This window comes from Pantherophis guttatus, chromosome 2, assembly GCF_059756535.1.
Source record: "Pantherophis guttatus breed Tessera chromosome 2, ASM5975653v1, whole genome shotgun sequence".
NCBI lineage: Eukaryota > Metazoa > Chordata > Lepidosauria > Squamata > Colubridae > Pantherophis > Pantherophis guttatus.
Genome location: NC_142064.1, coordinates 223,647,295 through 223,672,089, shown reverse-complemented (window position 1 = coordinate 223,672,089; position 24,795 = coordinate 223,647,295). Strand labels below are relative to the sequence as shown.

Sequence of the window (24,795 nt, the reverse complement as noted above, 5' to 3'; positions counted from 1 at the left end):
GTATGTTTTACTTATCCCCGATAAGTAAAGCCTTTCTGATAAGCTATTAGGATCTAACAAAAAGAGATGATGTACTTTCCTGCCTCCCCTTTGTGTTCCCTGTGAACTGTTAGATTCACAGCTCTACCTAGGGAGCTCTGTCAAACAAGGTTGTCTGCTACTTTTGTTCTTAGTGTTTATCCCACTTGGTTGCAGCATCTGCTTGTTTTTGCATTGTGCTTACCTCGTCCTCACAGCAAAGCTATCAATGCATGATGCAATGAGGGTTTTTGTTTTCCAGCTGGCTTGTTGCAGATGGAGTGCACAGTGAGCTTCCATGCCAAAGGGAGGAATTGAACTCAGGTTTTCCTGCTCTTAGTTCAGCATCTAAACCAAAACACCATGCTGACTTCTTCAGACCAGAATGTCTACAGTAATTCAAAATGTTATTAAAATGTTATTTCAGTGGGAGTCTTCTATACATTAAGAGTTGGTTTGAGAATCATATCCAGGTTTTGTTGAGGGGGAATGGAATCTAGTGATGCTCCTCTTTTAATGTTGAAAACATTGTTAACTAGAGGAAAAATGTTCTTGTGAAAAGCTTAATGTGGGATTTTAACAGATGGATTTCTCAAATAACAGCATTAGCATTTATCTATCTGTACAGCATAGAAGTGGTGATTGGCTTCTCAAAAGATTCTTACTGGACTGTTTAAAGAAAGTTACAGCATCATTTAATTACATTAGACTATACGTAAGAATTTTGGTGGTAAAAGATTGCAAAGTTTCTTTTATGAAACTTTTAATAGTATGTAAACACTACAATGTATTCAACATTGCATGAATTATTAGCATTTCTATAATGAATATTGTGTATGTCATTGTAGACATTATAGTACCATTAGAAATTAGGCAGAAATATTAAAAATAAACCAGCTGCAGAATCAAAATATTCTTTGATATTAAGCTCTATAGTAGAAAATACACTATCTTCTCAATAATTGTTGTTCAGTTGGAAAATAAAGTCATTCATTCATTCATTCATTCATTCCACAACTTTTGTAACCCATTCCAAGTCACAGACACTGGGTAGCATATAATAGAATAAAAATGTTAAATTAAAAAAAAACAAAATAAAACAATACAATTAATTTTTTTAAAAAAAGGTTTAATGGCCACTATTAAACATTTGTTCTGATTAAAAACATGGTAGGTACTGCTGTTTTGATGACTTCACCAATTGCCAATAGGGAACGGGCTTCATAAATCTCTGGGTGCAAGGAATTTGGTATATAGAGACCCAAACAACTTAATTTCATATCTCTGGGGCAGTGTTCCAACCATTGGATGGATTTTCTTTTCTAGTATATCCACATTAGTATATATTTCTGATGCATTGCTCAAAATATTTACTGCCTGTGGACCATAACTATATGATTTGACTGTCAGAATTTTAAATATGTGTTCATATAGCAAATTATATGTTTTTCTTTTTCTTTTCTAGGAATAAAATGATGAAGGAATTTCATTCTGAGAGCTCTCAGATGTACAAATAGCTGTTTCAAAACTCCAATAAGCACCAGAAAATACTTTAAAATATATTCCATCATGGATTACAAGGCTGGAGGTAAAAGGAAGCAGCAGCATAGTTTGAATTTACTGGATCAAATAAAATGCATGAAAGATTTAACTGAAATGATTGATGTGGTGTTAGTGGCTGAAGAAAAAAAATTCCCTTGCCACAAATTGATCCTGGCAGCTTTTAGCCCCTATTTCAAAGCAATGTTTACTTGTGGGTTGATGGAATGCGCACAGAGAGAAGTTGTGCTACACGACATAGCAGCTGAAAGCGTATCTGTCCTCCTGCACTACATGTACACCTCTGAATTGTATCTCACCAATTGTAATGTTCAAAATGTAGCCATTGCTGCCTTTTTTATGCAGATGGAAGATGTGTTTAGTCAATGTCAAACCTACATGATGGATCACATTGAAGCTTCCAACTCTATAGGGATCTATTATTTTGCAAAGCACATTGGGGCAGAAGAACTATCTGAACGGGCCAGGAAATATTTGTATCAGCACTTTGCTGAGGTGAGCCAGCAAGAAGAAATATTAGAGGTAGAAGCTCAGCAACTGCTAAGCCTGATCAGATCCGATGATCTGAATGTATCCAGAGAAGAGAGCATCTTGGACTTAGTCCTCAGATGGGTTAACCACAGTCGGAAGTTGCGTGCTGATCATCTCATTGAGCTCCTGAAGCAAGTAAGGCTGGTACTTGTAAGTCCTTCATTCCTAGTGGAAGCTCGGAAAAGGAACACAGTGCTTCTGAGTAATTCTCAGTGTATTGACATGATTGAGGGAGCCTTAGAAACAATTAAAAAATCCAATCAACCTTCCCTCAGCCTTCGGTATGGCATGGAGACCACTACACTTCTCCTTTGCATTGGCAATAACTCAGGGGGGATCCGATCAAGGAAAGGTAATTACGCTGAGGCCAGCTTCTGTTACGCACCTCTAACGCAAAAGACCTACTTCATTTCCTCTCCAAAATATGCGGAAGGCCTTGGCAGTATATACACCGGTGTGGTTACTGAGAACAACAGTATTGTTGTTGCAGGGGAGGCGAGTGCTACCAAGATGTCTAGACAAAAGACCAGGAACATTGAAATTTATAGGTTTGTATCGGCGGGGGGGAAGGGAGGGCACTAAAACACAAAATATTCCTATATAATTTCCACTCCCCACCACCTAAAATTACAAAGGGCCACATACAAGGAAAGATTTAAGTGGTACTCCCCAAGAATTATTCAGTGCTGTATGTTTTTAGCCTATGATAGAACTACAAATATCAACGTTAACCAATGAAGAATCTTCCTTTAGGTCCTTTTCTAGATCAGTTATGATAATGGAAGACAATCTTAACTAAATTGGAAAATTTTTTGGACAATTCTAAATCATCATCCAACTTTATAAATTATGTTTGCACAGTTAAAAGACATTGTGAAGGGATGAAGTTCTTGTGGAATATTTTTAAAGGTTGGATGGAATTTTGCACTATTGTTTTATAAACATTCCATTGGCTTCTAAATTGACTGAATACAGCATATATTATAGCTACATATTTAAAACAGGTCTCTCAAGCAGAGTTATTTCAGGTTGTGTACGAAGCAATTAGGTGTTTGCTCATTCATTAATGACACAATGACAAGGTCTATAGTGCCCTCTAGGTGCCAGATATAATGCTATAAGCAGGTTCTTTCCTTCTGGAGTTATTTTTGCCCTTATTCAGGGCAAAAGAAACGTATATCTGTAGTGCTTTCATTCTGTGCTGCCTCTGCTCATATTGAAGGAAAATGAAAAGTATAAGTCCTTGCCATAGATCCCACTAAATTGTAGGAAAATTGCTTGAAATACATTTGGTTAGGATTGAGTTTCTAAGAATATACATATGCATTACTAAGTCAGATTTTGCCTTTTTATGGGGGAAAATAGCAAGCAAAGGGAATAGTCACCTCGAACCGCAAGATGGGCAGCAAATAAATTTAATAATAATAGTAATAGTAGTAGTAGTAGTAGTAGTAGTAGTAGTAGTAGTAGTAGTAATAGTAATAGACAGGTTTTCTAGCAATAAATTTCCTTTCCTGACTTCATTCAATTTCTAAATGCCCCTAGTTATGCCCCAAGGTTGAATGATTTTTTTAACAGAAAACTTTTAGCATAATTCAGCTCTTACTGTGGTGTCATAAGATCTTGTTGGGTTAACCTGACTGTTGCTGCTCTGGTTAATTAACATATTTATTCACATGGAGAGTGAATATTCACATGAGCTGTGGTGGCGCAGTGGTTAGAGTGCAGTACTGCAGGCTACTTCTGCTGATCACTGGCTGCCAGCAGTTTGGCAGATCAAATCTCACCAGGATCAAGGTTGACTCAGCCTTCCATCCTTTCACAGTGGATAAAATGAGCTCCCAGATTGTTGGGGGCAATATGCTGACTCTGTATACCACTTAGAGAGGGCTGTAAAGCACTATGAAGCGGTATATAAGTCTAAGTGCTAGCGCTAGTGCTAGAGAGACGATAGGAGGCAAACAGAATATTTTGAGGATGGTGAGTGGATACTGATTAGCCAATAGCGAAAGACATTTTCTGTTGTACTTCTAATATTCAGGTACCTTTATGACAATAATGACTGATCAAGGCTAAAATAATTGGGGAAAGCGGGCAGTTATGTCTCTAAACTGAGCAGGAGGATGGAGGGGGAAACAGGATAATATTCAGAAAAATTACTTCTATAATATCATAGCATTTGAAAAGATGTGCCAATTTTTGCCATTGGACTTTAGTGAAAATTAAAATTCTTTTTATACCTCATGTTGATCCCACTTAAGAATAATAGCGGTAGGTACAAATATATAGGTAAACTGTGATTAAGGAAATTCTAATATGAGGATTCATTACAGGTATGAGGGTCATGGAAATCGATTTTGGGAAAGCCTGTGCACAGCGCAGTTTCGTGAACTGTATGCTTTAGGCACCATCCATTGTGATTTATACATCATAGGAGGTCAAATGAAACTGAAAAACCAATATCAAATTACCAATATTGTGGAGAAGTACTCCATGGAGCAGGAGAACTGGAGAACTTTGGCCCCGCTCCCAGTGCCGTTGGCTTGCCATGCAGTCGTTGCTGTGAAAAACAGGCTTTATGTCATCGGAGGATGGACCCCACAGGTAAGAAACGTTGCTAAGCGTTTCAGGACATAGAGTGGTCTCTGCTGCCATTGTCTGTGCTTGTTAAATAGCCTTCACAGTTGGAATGTAACTGCAATCATTGCCATTCAGAAAAACTACAAAAGCTGCTGCTGATGGATATGCTTGCTTTCAGGCAGTAGGGTAATACCTCTTTTCTCTTGCCTTTTTTTAAAAAAATCCTTTTGGCTTTTGGGTCTTAGTGCACATGCTGGATCAGTCTGTGCATTCAGTTAATGCAGTTACTGTCTGCTGTAATTGGTAAAGACTTTTCAGCTCTCTCCAGATGATGTTTGCCACTGGCTGCCTCTGAGGCTGAAGAATTCTGACTTGCTCAAGATCAAACAGTTATTATTTAGGAGGAAAATGAGATTTTAACTGGACTTTCCTGGACAGTTCGTTCTCTTGACTAATGCAACACATCAATTCCAATTTTAGAAGAGAAAAATTACTTTGGTTTGAATGTCACTGAGGGAGGGAGGGAAATGTGGTCTGTGTACCACACATTATACCAGACCAATATTTTTGTCAGCACTTGATGTGACCTTATTGATGGACAAGAAAAGATAATCTGCCTTTAATGGCAGACTTTGAGACTCATTATAGAGAAAGCAGGAGAGCCAGTCTGGTATAATAGTTAAGGCATCGGACTAGAAATCAGGAGGCCATGAGTTCTAGTCCCATCTTTGGCCAGTCACTTTCTCTCAGCCCTAGGAAAGGCGTAATGGCAAACCTTCTGAAAAACTTTGCCAAGAAGAGAGCAGTGACTTGTCCACACTGTCTCCGTGATTTGAACACAATTGAATGGAAGAGGGGGAAAAACCACATAAAACAAATTAAAAATTCTTCTGGTTTCTTCTAGACAGGTGGTTTCTAGTGCTGCTCACTGATTACTCTTCTGTGGTAAATTAGAAGTTGATTTACAATACATTTTACACACTATTGAGAATACTGCTATTTTTATATGAGGCTTGCCAGACTGCCAAGCTAACTATTTTTTCTTTGTCATTTATATTGAAATAAATTCTGAATACTTCTGAGTCATTTGTATCTTTTCAAATATATGCTGATATTCCTAACAACATAATCATGAACATGTCTATATTTTTATTTGTCTAAAATTGTCAGAAAACATCAAACACTGTTTCACTGCAATTATGCAGTGTGAAGTAATAAAAATCTGTTCATCTTTTTGCCACAAAAATTGAGTAACTTACTAGCCACCTCCTCTCCACTCATAATACATGTATTTTATTAGTCCACATTTTGCCAAGTGATTTCTAATACTGTTCTGTGAAAAGTGAGGGTGAGGGAAGATTGATGTTTAAAAATTTAAATGAATGTCCTTGGGTCACAGAAACTCTATAACCAGGGTGAGAGCTATAGTCTTCAGTGACTGCAATCATGATTATGGCAACGCAGGCAAAGAAAACCCCATAATCTTTATATGAAAGCCATTATAAATGTCCACACACTTGGTATTATGTTGTATCCTAGTGTTTTCCTACAAGTGCAGGGTTCACTTTTTTTCATTGGTTATGATAGGAGTAGACTAACTGGCTTGTCACCCAAGCTGATGTTGAGGGCCAAGACTCGCCCAAAGTCACCCAACTGACTTTCATGTCTAAGGTGGGACTAGAACTCACAGTCTCCTGGTGTCTAGTCTGGTGCTTTAACCAGTAGACCAAACTGGCACTCGTGTTACAGAGCCTTACTGAAGTCTTTCTGAGTGGTAGCAGTGAGGGAGTTAACAAAGATCAGTTAGCCAGAACACCTGCTGTTCACTTTAAAACGTTGTCTTTCAAAAAGGATGAAGGTATAGCAATAACAGCATCTACAGCATTTTCTTCTGAAAAATACCCAGACTTTTTTACGGTTTATATTTTCCACAGGGAAAATCTAAAATGTAATTAGTGGATGATGAAGTGGTACTAGCTTCCCTCTGAAAAGTGAGTGCAGCTTGCATTACCTCACCAAACATTGGACAGAAGTATTATTTCTATATTGTACTTTTACAGCTGAAAGTGAGCTCTGTTTGTATTTTCTATCTTAGATATGAAAATGTGATGTATAATTTCTGAATATGGCGCTACTATACATATGGAAGATCAGCAGGAAGCATTTTATTTGAATTTGTGAAAAACTAATATGTGATAGGGTTGCAATTTGAGTTTGGGTATTCTGCTTTGAGGCATACTGATGTTTCTATCTGAAGAACTCAAAAAATACAAAATAATCAATTCAAATAATTATATTTTATTATGGCATTAGCCTCTGATGTAAGAAAAGAAAAATCATATAGAAATGTTAGGTCAATATAAAACTAGCTTAATTCAGGAAAATAAAGCCTGGAGACTGTTGGGTTCTTTAGCTATTTGTAAACCTAACTTGGACTAATTCCATTTAATAAGATTTATTTCTGATTAGAGAGGATTGGATTGCAGATGAGGCAATAAATTACAGTAGTGACAGCCAAATCACTTTCAGAGAGCAAAAAGGGTTGCTGACATATCAATACAAAAATTGCTACATTGAGAAAAAATTTTGAGATCTGCAAATATTTCTTTTTTGAGAAAGGTTAATGTAAGAAGCCCAGTTCTGGGTAGTCTTTCTAGAAACTTTTAGATCTTAAAATGGATTATGAAGTTTATGTTAGCTACTATATTAAGTTAATAGTATATTGTGAAAACTTGAGACAGGAACTAGCCCTCCCTTTAGACAAAATGAGTCAGTTGTCTCAGATATTAGATGCTGCAGAAGGGACAAAATATTAGAGTGTGTTGCGCCCAGTCTGTGCTGCACTTCCCAATGTAGATTTGGTCATTTTGCTATCTACCTCATGAGGCAAATATATTAGACTAACTTTTGCTAGACCAAGTTCATTTTTCTATGCTGAGGAAATTGTAGTCAAAAATTGCAAGACTATTTGGAGCCACGTATCTAACCAAGGTTATGGAGGGAGGACAGAAACCAGAAACTGAAAAAAGCAAGGTTGTTACATGGGCAACCATCCCAGGCTAAATTGCAAGATTAGATTGGGGGTGGGGTGGAGTTGGAAGTATCACATGAGGAATTTGGGAATGGGAAAAAGTATGCAGTATGTTATTTGTTTGTTTCTCTACATGAAAAACTACATATAAAGTTCACCTGAGCAAATCCTACAAGAATTTTTGTAGGTGCTTAATTCTTATATGATAGGATGGTTTGTATAAAAGTACCTGTTCCTTAACCTCATAATTCTACAAATTATATCTCAATCTTTTATGGAAAAGTTCCTTTGGAGGGGAGAATTTGTCAGAAGAATGATAGAATCAGGCTTACTTACATGTGTGTAGGCTGAGCAAGTAGAAAACAACCCACAAGCAGTGTCACTTTCCCAACAATAGCACTCCAGTTCCCAAACTTCTTCTTCAGGCACTTCAGGCAGAATTTTAATTTCTACCTTCTACTATTCAGCCTACAAGGAAGAACCTTTGTATATTCTGTAATCTTCTGTTTATTTGTAGTGTAGTAATATTTATAAGCATTGACTACCTACCTACCTACCTAAGAGTGGCACAGTGGTTAGAATGCAGTATTGCAGGCTAATTCTGCTGACTGCCAGGAGTTCGATCCTGACCAGCTCAAGGTTGACTCAGCCTACCATTCTTCCAAGGTTGATAAAATAAGGACCCAGATTGTTGGGGGAAGTATGATGACTCTGTAAACCTCTTAGAGAGAGGTGTAAAGCATATGAAGCTGTATCTACGGTAAGTCCAGGGGTGAAATCCAGCAGGTTCTCACAGGTTCTGGAGAACCGGTAGCGGAAATTTTGAGCAGTTCGGAGAACCGGCAAATACCACCTCTGGCTGGCCCCAGAGTGGGGTAGGAATGGAGATTTTGCAATATCCTTCCCCTGCCACACCCACCATGCCATGCCCACCAAGCCACGCCCACAGAACCAGCAGTAAAAAAAATTGGATTTCACCACTGGGTAAGTCTAAGTGCTATTGCTACTTACCAGAGTCACTTAGGTGAGAGATGCAGTAGAGAAATCTGATAAACAAACAAACAAACAAACAAACAAACAAACAAACAAACATTGAATGTTGAATGTAAAATCATATTCCAGATTATTTGTTTATCTGATGCCTTCCATTTAAGAGCTCAAAGTGGCATTCATAATCTTTCCTCCCATTTCCCCTGCATTAACAGCCCTGTGAAGTAGGTTGGGCTGAAAGAGACTAATTAGTCTCAGCTTGCCTTGTGTGGACTTCCGTAGGTGGGGGTGGACTTGAATCTGGGCCTCCCCAGTATAGTCAAACTCCTTTACCACACTGGCTATCATGATCACGCACTCATTACTGTAATATGGCCATGGTGGGATGAAATCTCTAATCATCGCTTTCAGGCCTGTCAGACATTTTATGTTGTTTCTTCTGAGACTTATGGGAGACTGGGATAGCACTATTTCGGCCTTCTTGGACCTCTTCAGCCAGACACACCCATATTTTATGACTCCTCCCTGTAGAGGTCAAATATTTATTCCTTTTAATTCATAGGTATAAATGTGTGATATTTTTGCAATCAGGGTTTTTCCTATGTTGAAAAAAAGATGTTAAATGGCCATGGTGGGATGAAATCTCTAATCATCGCTTTCAGGCCTGTCAGACATTTTATGTTGTTTCTTCTGAGACTTATGGGAGACTGGGATAGCACTATTTCGGCCTTCTTGGACCTCTTCAGCCAGACACACCCATATTTTATGATTCCTCCCTGTAGAGGTCAAATATTTATTCCTTTTAATTCATAGGTATAAATGTGTGATATTTTATATATATATATATATATCTCCCTTGTGGTGATTTTTCCAGAATTAAAAGAAAATAATGAGGAACGGGTAGCCCACCAGCTATTATTGAACTACAGTCCCCATCAACTCCTACCATTGGCACTGCTGAGTGGAATTGAGTGGCTACAGAGAATGCAACCCTGTTTTACCCTCTTTTGCTTAGCTGACCATAGCTGACTGCAAAGAATGACCACACTGTATAATAATCATTGCAGTAACTCTGTAGGGGAAGCATTTGCTAGAGACTTAAAATGGAGACTTTCTAGTAGGCTTTATTCATCTGTTTTAGTTTTTGGGAGATTCATGATTTAGCAGCAACATATGGCTCCATGAACACCACTCCACTTGCCCATCCAATCTTGTTAACATTTTTACTGAAGAATCCAGACATGTTAATTTTCTTTATGTATGTAGTTTGTGAATTATATTTCCACTGGCATCATCCTGGCATTTGACCAAAGAATCTATTTGTTTCAAAGAAGGCGGCAGAGCCAGAGGTTTGAAAGCTGCCAAGAATGAAAAGGAAAAAAAACAAAATTACAGATGGTTGCAAAGGGATCAAAGTCTCATTGTCTCTGTACTTCCTCTGCTGATTAAAGGTAATTGTTCTCATGAAGCTGCAGATATACAGTATGCATACATAATCGCTGGTCACAGCCTAGTTAACTAATCTGTGAGAGTACCTTTAAATTCACCAGCCCTTGGAAGGACATATTCCTGTTCTTGAATGTATTGTCAGCTTTGGAAGCCGTATTAGGCCGGAAGCTCCCATGCTGCCACCTTCTCATGTGTGGGAAAGTAGGAGAGGGAATTTATTAGAGGGGTTGTCTGTAGACATAATAGCATTCTTCCTGTCGGTCAAGGTCAGGCCGATCCTGCATCTGGAGAAGGAGTGGTCGGAGTGCTGTCTTGAGATGGGACGGATGGTGATTGGAGCATGTGATTGACTGAGAAGTGAGGGGATGGTTTTGGGGGTTTTGATTTACTGAGGGAAAACCCGGACCTCTCAGATTTGGGTTTTCCCAGATATGCCAGTTTATCTATTCTAGTAAATAGAACTTTGAAAATGCTTGCTTCAGAGTCTTTACTTGGAGCTGGGGGGTTTTCTGGAACACTGACAGTATTACTTTTTCTTAGCTTTTATTAAACTTACCACAGTACAACCTGTTTGGCATGCAGAGTGTCCCTAATGGGGAACAAACTTGACCAGCTGACCATCTATGTTACCGGTGGTCCTAGACTTACAATTATTTGTTTAGCGACTGTCTATGGAGATTCTCAGTCATCCATGGTTGTCCCAAAGGTGCTTTTTTCAAGAGGCAACCGGATTTTTCTGGTTTTTCTTTGAAGATGTTTCACTTCTCATCCAAGAAGCTTCTTCAGCTCTGACCGGATGGTGGGGAATGGAAAGATTTATACTCCTTGCAGACAGCTGGTCATTTGCATTCTTTTAGAGAGTATTAAGGTCACCTTAATTTATCTGTGTCATCAGGGTCATCTGAGTGGTGGAAATTGGTGTGGAACCTTCTTAGAACCGTTGAAAGGACTATGTTGTAGTTTAGCGACTGTTTGAAGTTACAACATCTCTAAAATAATGATTTACGGTCCTTGCACTTAAGACCATCGCAGCATTCCCATACTCACATGATCAGAATTAGGGCACATGGCAAACTGGCTGTATCTATGACGATTGCAGTGTCCTGAGATCATGTGATTGCTATTTGTGACCTTCCAGCTTCTGATGGGTAAAGTCAATGGGGGAAGCTGGATTCATTTAGCAACCACATGATTTACAACTGCAGAGATTTACTTAACAACCACTGCAAAAAAAGGTCGTAAAATTGTAACTTGCTTAACAACTGCCTTGCTTAGCAAAGGAAATTCTGGCCCCTATTGTGATTATAAGTTGAGGTCTGCCTGTATTCCCACTGATATATTGTGATGTGTAGCTAGGAGGTAGTGAGTGTACCTAGAAGTCAGTATGTCCAACATGAAAATGTTTGGGAGATGCATGACTGCATGAACTTTTTGTAGCAGAAGACATGGAATCTCATTTCTAGTGCTTGCAGAATATGAGAACTTGTGACTCCTTGAAAAGATAGGCTGCTGGGTTTCAAGTAGAGATGTGAGAGTTTCTCACACACTATAAATTACCTATGTGTGACAGAATTCAGCAGTATCCTGTGGTATGGCTATTTTATGGTTTAGGTTAATTAGGTTTCACTTGGTCAAGGAGCCAAGAAGTTTCCTAAGGTTTTCTTTCAATCCCTAAAATCACTCTGTATCCAACATCTTACATTCTATATACCATCCTAGGCCTATCCCTCAAGAATTTCAGCTGTTTTGATTTCTTCAAGACTATTTTATTTATTTTTATTATCAGGTTTAGACACCTCCCATCTCACTACCCAAATTATTCTGGGCAGTTTGCAAATACAAACCATATAAAAGAAATATAATTAAAAATAAAGTGAAAATAGAAAAATAAAATAAGAGAAAAGCTAAAAAGACAAGTTAAAGTGTTTTTTAAAAAGGCAAAGAGAAAGAGAGAGAGGAAGGCTAAATAAGAGGGAGCCAACCACACCTCTGGGGGCAAGATATTCCATAGGGTGGGGGCAACAGCAGAGAAGGACCCTGCCAGTCAAAATTCTCCTAGACCCTGCCAGTCAAAAATTTTTAACCAACAGGTTCTATAACATACTCTCCATGCCTAACCGGGTGGGATGGGTTGATATAATTGGGACAAGACCGTTCCTCAGGTAAACTGGCCCCATTCCATGAATGGCTTTAAAGGTGATAACAACACTTTTGACAGGACCCAGAAGCAAGCTGGCACCCAATGTAGGGTGCACACAGCAGAGGTGTTACAGGTGTAATCCTAGAGGTGTTCGAGACTGCTCATATGGTTGCATTCTGCACCAGCTGCAACTACTGAAATACACAGGCAGCCCCATGTAAAACTTTCTTGTATCTTTGATCTTGCTTTCTTTTATAATAGTTGGTGAGACCAGGCTCAGAAAACCAAAAATTAGATCAAAATGTTCTTGGCCTCCTAATGCCATGCCCATTTTACTCTGGCTCTTATCCATCTAGATTTCTTCTAATCCTTTTTTTTAAATTACTTTATTGCTTTGTGTAATAAGAAAAAGAATAAAAGAAAAAGAATGTTTTATTACCCATTGATCTTAAACCTATTTCTAAATATTAACTGCAGCTCCTTCTTTAATTTTGCTTCTCACACAGCTTTCCCATTCTCTGTATGTTGATAATAATGAGTTTAGTGCTGGTAGTGAGGCAGGGAATCTAGAGAATCAAGAACAAATATCTAATCACATTTCAAAATTTGGAATTTTTTTTTTTTAGTTATTTCTTCTTATCTTGATCAAGTTTCTTAATGCATTCTCCAATCATTTGATCTTGAAGGCAAAGTTCCATTTATAATTCTGTTTACAACTACTGTACCTAAATGCTGTAACATCTGAAAGATGCCTTTGTCTATTATATTTGTATTTATAAAACTAAAAAAATATATCCCGGTAAATATTTATGAGTTTTGTTGAGGTTCTGTTACACTGGAACAGAACAATTATAATCTCCGAGGATGGAGGTTCATTCTCCAAAGTTGTGGGTTGTTTCTGAACATTTTGTTACCAGATTACCGGTAGGTAACATCTTCAGTGGAATTTAGGGAATGTTATTGTGGGTGTTCTTCTGCTTATAAGGACTGGATTTGGTCAGTAGGTCTTGTGATAGGAGGGTCACATCAGGTGAGGGTCATTGGGAGGTGAAGTGCTGTTTTGGGGGTGGGATGGGGCTGCTTGGGTTGGTTGAGGTTCAGTGCCGTTGCTGGTTGCTTGTGTTGTTGATTTGAATTTTGAGGGGTTCGTAGGCTGGTTGTAGGTTGATATGTCTATTGATGTAATTGCTTCCAGAATGCCAGGCTTCAATAAACTCATGTGACTGGCCCATAATTCTTATATTGGTCCAATTGACTTGGTGCTGTTTGGTGTCAGTGTGGGTAGAAATTAGGGATTTGGGATCGTGGTGATTGACTGCCAGCTGGTGTTCATGGATTCTGGTTTTCAATTGATGTTTGTTCCACATAGAATTAGCTGCAATTGTTACAGTTGATTTTGTAAATTACATTGTTCTTTTCATCCTCCTGTATCTTGTCTTTGGTTCTGGATAATTCCTGGCAGTGTGTGGCTGTGGGTTTGTGGGCTATTGTTATTCCTAGAGGTTGGAGAATTCTGGCTGTCATTTCTAACACCTCTTTTGTATATGGTAGGGTTAGTTTTTGCATAGTGCGTTGTGGTTTGAGTGCTGAGTGTCAGAATATAAAGTTTTTCGGATAGCTGTTGCAGAGAAAGATGTCAAGTACCCTCACCTGATGTGACCCACACCTGACCCATCACTAGACCCATCAGAAGACCCTCACTTTATGTGACCCACATCTGATCCATCACAAGACCTTCACCTGACGTGACCCTCCCATCACAAGACCTACTGACCACATTATAACCTAGTCTGGTAATGAAATGTTTAGAAACCAACCTACAAATTCGGAGAATGAACCTCCACCTTCATCCTACAGATATTTGCCACAATTGCAATTGTAATCTCTATTTTAACTCCATACACAATTGCAATAACCATTTCTGAGCTTTGCCCATATAGCTTTCCTAAACTTGCCCTGCAATTTCCATTGCATCTCTTTCCCAAACCTTATTTGGCCAATATTAATTTGTTTGCCTCCATTTATAACTTTGCATTAAGACTGTTACTACTAACCTACCAGCCCATGTGCTAAAATAGTAATCTAGCTGCTGATCTCATTTATAACAGGTATGAATATGGGTGCTAAAAAGAAAATATGTATTTTTAAACTTGTACATTTTCCTTCTAGTTAAACAGCCATTGTTTTCAGTTTATTAAAACTGAGTGAATAAACTAAATTCAAATTTCTTACAGTTATATCTATCTTGACATACATGCATGTAGCAGTTTGAATATACATATAAATCAGAGGTCAGTTTCAGCAGGTTCTGACCAGTTCTGAAGAACCGGTAGCAGAAATTTTGAGTAGTTTGGAGAACCGGTAGTAAAAATTCTGACTGGCCCTGCCCCCATCTATTCTCTGCCTCCTGAGTCCCAGCTGATCAGGAGGAAATAGGGATTTTGCAGTAACCTTCGCCTGGATTGGAGAGGAATGGAGATTTCACAGTATCCTTCCCCTGGTGTGGGGTGGGAATGGAGATTTTACAGTATCCTTCCCCTGCCACACCCACCAAGCCACGCCCACCAAGCCACACCATGCCCACTAAGCCATGCTCACAGAACCGGTACTAAAAAAATTTGAAACGCACCACTGATATAAATGGAGATAATACTATTCCTACAATCAGGTCTAATAATTATTTTCTCTTCCCCTCCCTTCCCTGATGACAATAGAAAAAGAAAAATGGGGGGTGGCATACTAAAGATGAGTTCAAAATCCATTCAAAAAGAAAAGAAGAGCAGAATTTAGTTTTTACTGTTATGTAATCTTATTTCGCCTAAAGCATTAGTAGATAAATCTTCAAACTCCCTCTGGGAAGTTGTGGCCTAATCAAATAAGAAGCTAAATCAAAATTTGATCTCAAGGGGGAAATAAGTAGTTTTTGACTTTCTTCTTTGAGACTTCACGGCATCCTTGTAAAAAGAGCTATGTGCTGTCACAGCTGGGTCTATAGATGGTTTATTATTACCCAGATCCTCAGCTTCCTTGCTGCAGAATATATATGTGTTGTTATTCCTGTGTCTTCTTCAATGTACTTCTAAGCCACAAGTCATGGGTTCCACTAGTTGGTATGAATCACTTTGCAGCTATAATTGATGTCTTTGTGTTATTTATCTGCTCAGCTGTCCTCCATGATTAATAGCATGCAGGCATGTATAGAGGGCTCCAAATGCTGTATTATTATATGGCTGTCATATTTCACACAGATTGATCTTCCCGATGATGAGCCTGATCGATTAAGCAACCGAACGTTGCAGTATAACCCAAGCCAAGACAAATGGACCGAGTGTGCGCCGATGAAGTATTCGAAATACCGCTTCAGCACAGCTGTAGTCAACCATGAGATTTATGTCCTGGGTAAGAGCAAACAGATTTTTAAGAGATAGAGGGGCCACTTTTTATTTTTTCCTAGCAATTTGATTCTATGAAATGAAATATTTCATTCCCCTACCACTCTCTTTTCTTGTAAGTTAGAGAAAAGGAACAGGGAGAATATATATATAAGAAGTATTGCTTTGCCAATGAACTAAGGATGAGCAAACTTTTTTTATTAGTAAAGAAAACAGTATGAAATAACTGGCAAAGAACATCTCCATTTTATACACTTATTGTATTACACTTTTCCTTGGTTTATTTCCTGCATCACTCTGGAAACTGCATTCTTACTTACCAATCGGGGTGCATAATTTGGTTCTGCTATTTTTTAATTTTAACAAAACAACAATATAGCCAGTGCAGTCTCTGTTTTTGATTAGTATGCTGATTGGAAAATTCTGGGAATTGCAGAACTACCTGGAGGGTGAAGGTGGTATGTTGGAAATAGTCTGCAATAGTACATTACAAATCTCTCTGCAGATTAAATTGTTATGACTAAATGGGATGTCAACATAGGTATGTCGTTCCAGGTCAATTTACACACATAAGGATACTAGGTACAATATTGATCTAAAGCTCAGCCACCACAGGAATCCAGTACAAAGTGTAAATATAGAAACATAGAAGAAATGTGCATTGCAACATCCCAGCGTGAATCTATGGCTTTGATATTTATGTCCCAAATTGAACACAAGTGTATGAGTTAGATGGTTTATATTATAACACCATGACATGTTTTGTCATTTTTTTCCTCCAGTCTCTATGGCAGGAAACTACTGCAGAAATGTATTCTTATCTTCAAATGTTGGCAGGATGGCCACAAGAAAATTAATTATCTTTATTAATGTGTGCGGAATCATTAAATTATCTCTCTGGTCTCTGTGGCATTTTCAGCATCTTAGTCTCAATGCTTCAGACTTTGCAATTCAGTACGATTGCCCTAATGGTCTTCTGAGAATGAAGCTGAGGCTACTCGAGTACATGAAAACATTATTATCTAGGACCTCTGTTGTATATTTGCTCAGATTTTCTATTTTGATCATTGTCCCTCCTGAACCTTTGTGAAGCTAGCAAACAACTTCCCTCATACAAAAGTTCCCACAGTTTTTCCTCCTTAAAGATACAGGAAAAGGATTCAGAAATAATCTCTGCATATAAAAAACCAATGGAGGATAAACAGGGGAGGGGGAAAATAATTGACAGCCCTGCTCAATAATTTATTATTTAATCCATTGACCAGTCATGAACTCAGAATGACAGTAAAGGCCTATGCCAGAGCTTTCAATATTTGCAGGACTGCCACAAAGAAGAGGGGGTCAAATTATTCTCCAAAGCACCAGAGGGCAGGATAAGAAACAATGGTTGGAAACTAATCAAAGGGAGAAGCAACCTGTAATTTAGGAGAAACTTCCTAACAGTGAGGACAATTAACCAGTGGAATAGCTTGCCTCCAGAAATCGTAGGGGCTTCATCACTGGTGGTTTTTAAGAAAAGACTGGACAACCACTATCTGAAATGGTATAGGGCAATGATGGATAACCTTTTTGCCGTCGCGTACCAAAAGTGGGGGGAGCGGGGGGTCGCGGGTGCCCACATCCATAATTAAATGTGCCCCGCCTTCCCGCCCATGCGCATGTGATCCCCCCACTTGCCCCTGCTTCTGGCACGTGATGGCACAGTGGGCCCGGTAGGCCTGTTTTTCCCCCTCCCCAGATTCCAGAGGCTTTCTAGTGGGGAGGGCAAAAACAGCTTTCCCCATCCTCCTGGAGGCCTTCCAAAGGCCGAAAACAGCCAGTTTCCCGACTTCCGGTGGGACCGGAAAGCCTGAAAATCAGTTGGCCGGTGCGCGCATGCACCCTGGAGCTGAGCTAGGGCAACACTCGTGTACCCACCAATATGGCTCCGGGTGCCACCTGTGGCACCCGTGCCATAGGTTCGCCATCACGGGTATAGGGTCTCCTGCCAGAACAGAGGGCTGGACTAGAAGACCTCCAAAGTCCCTTCCAACTCTATCCTAATTCTATTTCTAGGTATTTGAGGCATTATTTCTATTTGTTGGATTCCAGTAAGAAAAAGCTTTTTCTGTTTGGAAGATCCTGCTGTTGCAAACATTCAAGGGGTGTTGGTGGTGAAGGGTTAAAAAAAGGGGGGGCATAGGTTTGTGTGGTCACAGTCATCAATTTACATCTATTTTATCAAATGCATACATACTCACCATGTTCTAGCAAAAGGAAAAAAGAATGGGTTTTCTATCATTTTGATTTGGAATTGAGAAGTGAAGGAATTAAAGGAATTTAATTTTGGAGGGTAAACACTAGCTATTGGTGGCTTTTTAATTCTAAACTAAATATCAAGAGAGCTAGGAGACAGTTTATGAGCCAAAAAGAGAAATGCAGGGAACTGGAAGAAAATCTGTTTTCAAAGCCCTTATTTTTCATGTGGATGTACGTATATGTGTACATACAAGTGAAGTAAGATTTATTAAATGTGTACAGCCTAGGACCTAGGAGGTGATATTTCAGTCTATTTCTGGCAAGAAAAGAACAGTAGGTTTCCAGGCCAAGATAGAATTTCTGTCTTGAAATTCTAACAACAATACCTGCAGAATAAAGCCTGCTTAACATAATCTAACATACAAGAGCAAGACCTCAGAAGAAAAAGGAAAATATATTCAATGAATAACTCCAATAGGCCCTGCACAGTTGAAAGCTATTTGGAAGAATTCCAACAGGGGTCTTATAGCATCATTTTGGTCCTCATTAAAGTAGCTTAACTTTTTCAGGCTTTTATCAAAAGTGCCTTGCGAAAATAAAATGAGCCATTTATAGAATCTTAAAGCAGGAACCGCTTTTTCCCAAACTCACACAGAAGTCCAAAAGAAGTCAGGTTGCTTTAAGGAAGACCACAGAGGTGTTGCAGGCCTTAGGACATATTGGTAGGGAAAAAATGGTGGGTCAGCTGCAAGCTGCAGATCTACCATATCATGTAGTTTAGATTTTGTGCCATTGCAAAGAAAAAGGATAAGAAGAAAACTGGAATTAGTTGTTTTTCCCAAAAATTGCCCACTCTTTTTTCCCCCCAACAGTCATCACATCATGATTTGATGCCCTAGTTAAAATTTCTTGAGACGCCCCTGCTACTTAAATGATAAATAATCTTTTGAAGAACCGAGACATTTCCTGAGGATCTCAATTCTTTATTCTACTCACAGTATTTGACTGATCTTAGCTGTTTCTCCCCATATTTTCCCAGGAACATAACTATATTTGTTCAGAAGCCCAAGAAAGAGTGGTATTGTGTTCCTAATGACAGAGCCAATTGAATTCAGCTACTTTTGGAAGAAAACCAGATGGGGAAGGCACCATTTGAGGTCATGCATTTTAATCTCTTGCATTAAAAAGAAAAGGCAAAAATCCTTCACAGCTGAATCTCTGGAAATTCATTACCAACAATTGGCAAATTAGAAGAGGCTTTGCCAAGGGCACCAGCTCAAACTCTTCCAGAAGAATAGTACTCTGTGAAATATAAGACTTCAGCAAGGGAAATAGCCTATCTAAGAAGGGTGTTCCTGCAACATTATTCGTCTGTTATGTAATCCCTGATTTTTATAAATAAGAACATGCAGGCAGCATTAAAGGAGAAATCCTATTATAAAAGATTTGGAATATCAAAGAATCTCTGTTTATCTTCCTCAGTCTGGAATTCCATCTCATTAAAAATGTGTTTTCTCCACAGCTCTGGCTGAGAGCTTTTTACAAAGTTTTAAGCAGTTAAGTGAGGTTCAATTAAATTCTGAAAATCACCTTCATAAAATACTTATTGAAGGGGTACCAAAGGAGCTCTGTGAAAAAAAACAGTAGAATAGGGAGGACACAGGAAGCCACATTAAAAGCCACATTACTTTAGCCTGAAAAGTTATTTTGAATTAATTACACACCTAAAATAAACTGATTCCTAGATTTTTCAGGGTTCTTAAAGAATGAAGAGAAATCAGCTCAGTTCTGATAATGAGTCAGTAATATTATAAGAGTTAAATTTGAAAAAATAAAACAGTACCTTCAAATAGAAGATACATTACATTCCCTTCCCTGTATGCTCCAGATGTTCTTGAACTCCAATTCCTAGAATTTCTAACTACTACAATTTAGTTTAGAATTCTAGGAACTGATATGGATTACATCATTAAAAACTATTTGGGTCATATTAGGCAAATTAGGCATATAATTGTGATATATCACTTCTTTTTCCTAGCATTATTCCTCGGTTATTTCTACTGACCTACAAACTTTCCAAATGAGTGGAGGTTTTAATGCAAAGATATTCTCCAACAAGCCATTTCCTAACATATATTTTGAGGAAACAAAATAATATTACACTTATATTATTGAACATTGGGATTGCATTTTAAGACTCTGGGTATAAAATCCACTTCTCTCCAATCAAAATTGCTTTCAGACCAGTGGTGGGTTGCTACCGGTTTGCCCCGGATCAGACGAACCAGTAGCGGTGGCAGTGGGAGGTTCCGCCCACCTGCCGGGATGTCTCTGCACATGCGTGCAAGCGTGCTCGCACCTGCAAGCGAACCAGTAGCAAACAAAATTGAAACCCACTACTGTTTCAGACAATATATTTTCTCAGATGATGTAGCACTAGAGCAAGGGTGTCAAACTTGCAGTCTGCGGGCCAGATGTGTCACATGCTGGCTCCACCCCTGCCTGGTTTAGTGAAGGGGAAAAAGTCCCAATACATCACATGATGCCATTGTGACACCGCAAGTTTGACACCCCTGCACTAGAGCAGCTATGTGGCAGGTTGACTTAGAATGCCACATGTGTTAGGACAAAAAAAGATAGATATCTCTCCATAACATTTTTACTTCACATGTCCAGTCCATTATTAGCAGGGAAATGAATGTGGATATGAGTGTGGATATTATTTGGCTCTTTCAGACAACTAGTCTTTCCATCTCATAGTTTTTTTTTCAACCCAGCAAAAATACTTAAGTACTTTCAGAGTATCATAGAATGTAAAGTTTGAAAGATACTACACAGATCATCAGGTGAATCTGCCTGCTCAGTAAAATTATCCATTACAACTGTATTCCTAACAGATGGCCATCTAGCCTCTCTTTAAAAACCTCCAATGAAGGAGACTCCATCATCTCCTGAGGCAATCTTTCTATGGTTGAACAGCTCTTAGTGTTAGGAAAGGTCTACCCAGTATTCTGCCAAAATCTAGTTTTTTTATTATACTGTAAAAACCCTACAGTATTTTCTTTGGTAAAAATTTTTAACAATTCTGTTCTCTTCTACACAATAGCCATTCAGATTTATTCTTATTTATTTTTCATATTTCTGTACTACCCAGATATTTGAAGACAGATATCACTTCTTCTCACAGTCTTCTTTTTTCTGGGCTAATCATACTAGCTCCTTCAAACATTCTTCCTAAAAAAAAAAATTCAGCTTCTTCTTAGCTTGATTGCTGTTTTCTGGGCCTCCTCCAGTTTGTCAATATCCTTCCTATATTAAATGACCAGTACTGGATTTAATTTCCTAGGTGTGACAGAGGAATGTTGACTTCTCTTGATCTTGATTGCATTTGCCTGGTTCATGTTCAGCTTGTGATCGATCAAGATCCCCTTTTCATGTACCGCTACCCAATATGTTCTTTTATTTTATATCAGTGTCTTTGATTTTTCTTACTTACATGCATTAGTCTTTGTTGAAATTAATTTTGTTGGTTTCTGCTATCATTCTGTATTGTTTGTTACTCCCTTTATTATTTATCTGCAAAGTTGACATCCAAGTCATTTATAAATTTGTTGAACACTAAATGACCTTGAATGGAGCCCTAAAATATACGACCTAATTGTGTTTTAACATATTCCACACGTTATTATCAAAAAGCCCTCTTATATAATAAAAAAGCACTGATTTGAGACTGGTTCTCCTAACTCCTAGTACACCAGCACTATACTGTATCATGTTCCTCTCTCACATGGAAGTAAAAAGGAAAATATAAGAATATTGAAGTCATACTTGGACCTCTGTATCTATATGTGCGTGCAGTATGCTTGTTTACAGGGACCCAAAAGCACAAATCAGATCTCTTGGATGATATTCTGCATCTGTCAATTCTTAAAGAAAGTTAAGTGCCGTTGCTGATAAACTAGGATTATAGTCCAGGTGTGTGTTTGTGTGATTGCTAAACTTTATTATTAAAACCAAATTACATTTTGAGTAAGCTTTGCACATGCAAAGCAATTATCCAGCTTCTGTCCCTGACCTCTAGATTATGATTATATGCAGATATATTCACTGATAAAGCCATGAACAATGTCTGGAACTGAAAAAAATGGAGCTTTATGATTATACTCTAAATCAATCAACACAAAACAATCAGTGGAATAAGCTGGATAAACTAGACTATTTATTTATTTATTGTGTATATATCAGTGGTGGGTTGCCCCCGGTTCGCATTGGTTCTATAGAACCGGTAGTAAAACCGGCGGGAGGCTCTGCCTAAGCTATCAGCTCACCAAATTGAAGTTTGGTGGCTTGAAGTTCTTCACAAAACAAATAAGCAAGTCTTTTCTATAACTTTTTGGGACATATATGTTCTACTCTCAATGTTATATAATACTATCATTAAAATAAACACCTATTACCCATAATTTGATTTCATAATTATGTACTTATTACCCATCTCATTTAAATAATTTTGCAAACTCTTAGAATTCATTGCATTATTAGAGTTCAGAGAAAGCTATTAAAAATCAGAAAACATTGCATTGAAGAGGCAGCTCCAGCACAAATCATCACAATTAAAAAGCAAAGATGCATAAGAAAACAGTTTCTTTACCTATTATGTAAGTTTCTCAGGAGGATGGGTAGAATATGGATATATAAATGAGAATATTTGTATGAGGGTTTTAAATTAAAACTGAAGATCACCATATGCTGTTGAACTTAATTAAAGAATAAATCTATTTTTAATTGTAAATGTGCAATAGTTCTTACTGAGAGAAAATAAGTTGATTCTGAAAAGTGAGTCCGTATTTTCTCTGAATCTACAGTGTGCACACTATTTATTTGCTTGGCCTCTTTCTGCTTACAATATTTGCAGACAATGATGAATAACCTTCTGCTTTGTTTTCACCCAAAATGTGTGATCTACTAAATAGAAACCCATTTGACGACCTGTTGATTTTCTGGCCTTGCTGAAGCCAACTGAGAACTTGTCTGTCAATTAACATTTAAAACTGACCACTGATCATTGTCAGCTCTTGGTTGGCTCTTTGCATATTTTTTTCTAGTAATATAGATACAAGAGCTTCTGGGTCATGTACAGCATTATTTAAAGATTTCAAATTATCTACGTAATTTATAGGAAAAAAATGTGTCAGAGTTCTACAATCTGATCTCGAACACATTGTGAAATTAGACTTAATTCGACATTTTCTAGGCCTGTGTTATGAAAATCATCCCACCTTATATAAACATGGCATCTCATGAAAGTGCACACATCTTTATTCAAATTTCCTCGTAAGCCTGAAAAACATGCAGATGATTTAAGAGTTCCATTAACTTAATATGTATAACCCTAATTGGCATGATGGCCTGTGAGAAAATGGCTACTGTGTGGATGTGACTATTGATAAAATGTACTTCTGTGGGAGAACAATACCTCCACCAAGTAACTTGCACAAGCAACTGAGTACCAGAAAAGAGGCAGAATCTCATCCTGAGAACACAATAACACAACAAAGGTAGAATCTGAATCTGAGAACATAAAGCTACTCATGGGATCCTGTTGTTTCTTTCAATAAATCACTTCACATGCACACCCTATCCCCCATCTTTCTCCCTTCTCCCTTTCCTTTTTTCATATTAATTTGTATTATAGTTATAAGGATAAAAAACTAATGCAAATTAAAGAAATAAAAAAGTAATAAAATAAAATAAAAAGTGCAGAAATAGAAATAAAAGTATATAGTAAAAAAGTAATTAAAAAAGAAAAAAGATATGTAAAAATGATTTCTTCCTTTATCAAAATAAACAGTTTTGGAACTTATCACATTTGTTTAATATTGTAATAAAAATAAAAAATCTCTCTCTCCCATATTCATTCATTCTATATCATCTATCTATCTATCTATCTATCTATCTATCTATCTATCTATCTATCAAATTTTAAAGCCTCACCATTTGGTCCTAATTAGCAAAAGTCCATTAAGACTTACCAGCAATTACAACATTTATATTTTAACCTAAACCAAGTAAATGTCCATTTTATTTATCTGTAAATTCATTGTCATTGTCTCCTTGTAGGGAGCCTTTGTATGAAGCATTTGGGGGTGATCCCAGGTTGATCTCTTTATACAGAGAGGAATATTGATGAGTCCCCAACTCCTTGTTCTACTTTGGTCTTTGGCTCTGAGAAACATGGAGCTTTTCTTCAGTCCTCCATTGCTTCCCCGGAAGTCTTTCGCTTCTCCTTTTCCCATCATCACTTTCCCAACATTCCCAACCTACTGTCATTCTCCATCTTCCACTGTCCACTCACATCCCCTGCAAACTTTTTAATTCCTTTTGGGGAAGGGGAATGCTAAGTGGCTCAGATGTAATGCAGAGACATTTTAAATAAATAACTGAAGTTGCTTTGGATTGAAAAATGTTTCTCAGCTAAACAAATAAAAATTGGGTACGGAACACTATGACAGGGAAATCAAGTAGAATCTATGAAGATAGAGATCTCAGTCTTGCATCACAAAGAAATGACTGTGTTAGCATTGTCTTCCTGTCCTCCAAAAAACAAATCTTAAAACAAAGTTGAATCAATGCATGAATAATTGTGCAAAAATATATGAACTTACCTGTTGTGGGATCAAAATCCAGGAATATATTTTTGGAATCTGAATGGGTATGTGGAAAGGATGGATCACTAAAGTTTTGAAAGGGAAAAGCTTTATAGCAGATTCTGTCCTGGAGAAACTTGTAGGTACCTATGAGAATCTGGATGCCTTATGAGACATTCTACTCCAAACAAGGCAACGTTAGTGGCACAACATAAGTTT

General features: G+C 37.9%; 2 protein-coding genes across 4 annotated transcripts in view; one reads left to right on the top strand and one right to left on the bottom strand.

Moving 5' to 3' along the window:
• Positions 1-24,795, top strand: part of KBTBD12 (kelch repeat and BTB domain containing 12) — a 96,909-nt gene that overhangs the window by 39,219 nt on the left and 32,895 nt on the right. For all 3 annotated transcript variants that reach the window (XM_034431510.3, XM_034431509.3, XM_034431508.3), the window contains 3 exons: positions 1,484-2,657; positions 4,443-4,713; positions 15,548-15,698. In XM_034431510.3, the coding sequence (XP_034287401.1) occupies positions 1,588-2,657; positions 4,443-4,713; positions 15,548-15,698 (1,492 nt within the window). In that variant the 5' untranslated portion in view covers positions 1,484-1,587. The remainder of the gene's footprint in view (positions 1-1,483; positions 2,658-4,442; positions 4,714-15,547; positions 15,699-24,795) is intronic.
• The window catches only part of MGLL (monoglyceride lipase), a 191,618-nt gene that overhangs the window by 153,726 nt on the left and 13,097 nt on the right, over positions 1-24,795 (bottom strand). The window lies entirely within an intron of this gene.